The sequence below is a fragment of the Humulus lupulus genome, chromosome 9 (assembly GCF_963169125.1).
Source record: "Humulus lupulus chromosome 9, drHumLupu1.1, whole genome shotgun sequence".
In the NCBI taxonomy this organism is placed as follows: Eukaryota; Viridiplantae; Streptophyta; class Magnoliopsida; order Rosales; family Cannabaceae; genus Humulus; species Humulus lupulus.
In genome coordinates, this window is record NC_084801.1 from 77,512,225 (window position 1) to 77,515,240 (window position 3,016).

General features: G+C 41.1%; 1 protein-coding gene across 1 annotated transcript; it reads right to left on the reverse strand.

Moving 5' to 3' along the window:
• Positions 1–203: 203 nt before the first annotated feature.
• LOC133801197 (endochitinase EP3-like) lies at positions 204–1,520 on the reverse strand. The gene is made up of 2 exons (XM_062239365.1): positions 1,024–1,520; positions 204–922 (listed from the first exon to the last, which is right to left on the reverse strand). Exons 1-2 carry the CDS (start codon positions 1,436–1,438, stop codon positions 516–518), a joined length of 822 nt encoding a protein of 273 aa, XP_062095349.1. The 5' UTR covers positions 1,439–1,520; the 3' UTR covers positions 204–515.
• Between the last annotated feature and the right edge of the window lie 1,496 nt (positions 1,521–3,016).

Sequence of the window (3,016 nt, forward strand, 5' to 3'; positions counted from 1 at the left end):
CAAGAAAGGCACGCACGGTCTAAAATTGATGTGGAAGGCCTATTATTACATTGTGGGTGAATTGATATATCGTGTACGTACACCATACTCAAGTCTTGACGACAAATTAATTAGTTGGCTTAATTAAAAGAAGAATATATAATGGGTTTTGATCTATATTTAGAACATAACTAATTGTGAACTCATATTCTTTACACACATGCTGTAACGATAAAATGGCAAGATTGGTCTACAATTTATTATAACTATTTTCTTTTAGTGAAAATTTATTATAACTATTGCTCTTTGTATGTATTACTCATTATGTTTTCCAAAACAATTAAATATAGATTATTCGTTTTGAAATGGAACAATTTTGATGAGAAAGTACAGTTCGCAGCGACTATTCAGACAAGGCCACCACCTCTTTATTCACACACATATATATATATATATATTTATATATATAATATTAGAAGCAATCAGCTGAAAAAGCTGATGACCATCTATATTTATTATAGATTATTATAACTTTCTTAGCAAGAGAGATTGTTCCCAGGAGCAACACCAAGCTGTCTGCAATAGTCATTGTAATAGTTGATGCGAGCTTGAACTTTGTCAGGCTGCTTGCCATCGCATTCAAGAGCACCATTGATCTTTCTTGTGGTGGCACCAAATCCTTGGCCCATCACAGAATGAACATTCTCCATCCAGAACCACAAAGCAGATTTGAACGAAACGACGGCGTCCTGTGCCAATTTTTCAGGTGCGTTCAAGACATCAATGTTGTTGGCCTTGCCAAAAGCTCCATAGTTATAGTTCCATGTCAGCTGAAGTGGTCCACGGCCGTAGTATTTCTTGCTTGGGTTGCACGGATAATCTGTTCTTGACCTGTCGCAGTAATCTTGACTTGCACCTCCGATCTCCTCTATATGGCATAGAACTGCACAAAGGAAATTACTTACATGTCATAACTGATACCTGATTTTATACCGAAGCAAATGAATAAAAAAGTGTGAGAGAAGATAGATGATGATATCTTACATCCAGTTTCGTGGGTAATCTGGGCAAAGAAAGCTGCAATCTCACGTTTAGATTGATCAGCAGAGCCAGACCCAAATTGACCAAACGAGTTCGCAGCATTGATAAAGGCATCTCGGTTGTAGAAGCTCTTGCCGGGACAGTTCCCAGTAGCCTTGTTGACTATCCCATTGAAAAATTGTGGTGTCACTACAGAAGCTACCGAACCACCATTGTTACTGGGAGAACCTTTACATGGTCCGGCTTGGCAACCTTCGCCGCAGTAGGCATCGCTGGAACCGCAGAATCCGAACCTACTGCAGCAAAGGTCAGGGCTGCAACCACAGTTTTGAGCCATCACATTGGGCAGGGCTCCTGCTAGGATAGTCCCTAGCACAATGAGGCTTACTAGAGTTTTGGCTACATTAGGAGAAGCCATTTTGGGGTAGGGATGTGGTATGGAGGTGTGTGTCTGTGTCGCTAAGTATTACTAAATGAAACGAGGTGTGTTTGATGAGATACCAAGGTGTGGGAGTTGGATGTATTTATAGTAAGGGAATGGCTAACGGGCATTATTCGTGTCCAACACCATAAGGAGGTGATGCACCACTATTGCTGCAATCTAATATTGGGTTCAACACATTTGAATTTAATAAATATTATGGGGTATTATTAACTAACCATAGGGTGCCACCTCATGTGGTGTTGGGTGTCACAGGCTGACATTTTGACAGCAGAAATGCCCGTGCGACATATTGACTCCTCTAAGCCAAGGTCAACCTTCTAACCATTCAGATAACAATGAGCACATTTTTCGCACGACCGTGTGCCTCTGCACACTTCTGTCTCTCAAACAACTCCCGCGAAGTCATGCTTAAGTGCATTCGTGCATCAAGGCTCTCTATCCAAGATACTCACATTGTCCATGGGTTCCCACTATAGCAAGGCAAATCCCAACACCGATGTTCACCTCGACATTCACAAGCCAAGGTAGCAGGTATGGCCAAGAGCCAACACCAAGCTGATGTACCAACACCTCTTGTCATGCCCCATTCGATACTATTAGAATAGCTCCCGTCATAGACCAAGGGGTCCCATAAGTCCATGGTCCAATCATCAAGGCACCATGTCTTCACGTATGTTGCAGGCCCTCGAGACTAGCTGCCACACTAGTAGCACACACTAGACCACTGTCATTCTCAAGCATTGTGCACCTTTCAATGTTTGTATGCTAGTAAGTTCCACGAATGACTTCTCCTGCCATCTCGTGTCAAGACTCGTGGTCATGGCGCGCCACGACATCTCTCGAAGGTTTGGGCCACGTTCCATGCAAGCAGCATACCAGCAAACAAAGAGAATGGTACTCATAAACCTCTGGCAGCACACTTCAACGCACTACCGGGGCAACACGGTAATGTCCATAAGTACTCCTACTCATGGAGACATACGAGTCCCCTCGTGGTCCTTATATGCCCGCCCTACTAGCCCTACCGACTAGTAGCAACTCACTTGATGCACTTGCGCCATGGGGTGGTGGAGAGCTGACACCATGCTCACTAGCCTCCACCCTTGCGTGCTCATCTGACCGAGCACCAACTTAGAATGTAACATGCCCTTAAGGCCGACATATTACATTGGGCACCTTAAAGTGTCAAATAGCAACACTCTTATAGTGATATGTGTTCATGGCTTTGGAATAAGCAGAGTAGAGTCAAGGAGTCGTCTTGGGTACAACATCGTGAAGGAACATAGCAAATTTCTCTTTTTAAAAAAAAAAAAAATAGTAGAAATTTTTTAAAACTTTTGCTACTAAACTAATTTTATAAAATTAATATAAAGAGATTATATTAAGATATTACTAACAATAATTTTCCCTGAAAAAAACTAACAATATTTTGATTTGAATGAGAATAAATGAGCATGCGTGTTGGTTTGTTATTAGAATCTCACAAATTTAAAAATTTGATAACAATTTTAAATAATAAAGTATTGTCTAAAATATTTTAAGATTAATATT

Coding starts and splice junctions, on each gene's coding strand:
- LOC133801197 (XM_062239365.1), bottom strand. CDS start 1,438: ATGGCTTCTCCTAATGTAGCCAAAACTCTAGTAAGCCTCATTGTGCTA. Junction 923..1,023: donor GATTACCCACGAAACTGGAT/GTAAGATATCAT, acceptor TCCTTTGTGCAG/TTCTATGCCATATAGAGGAG.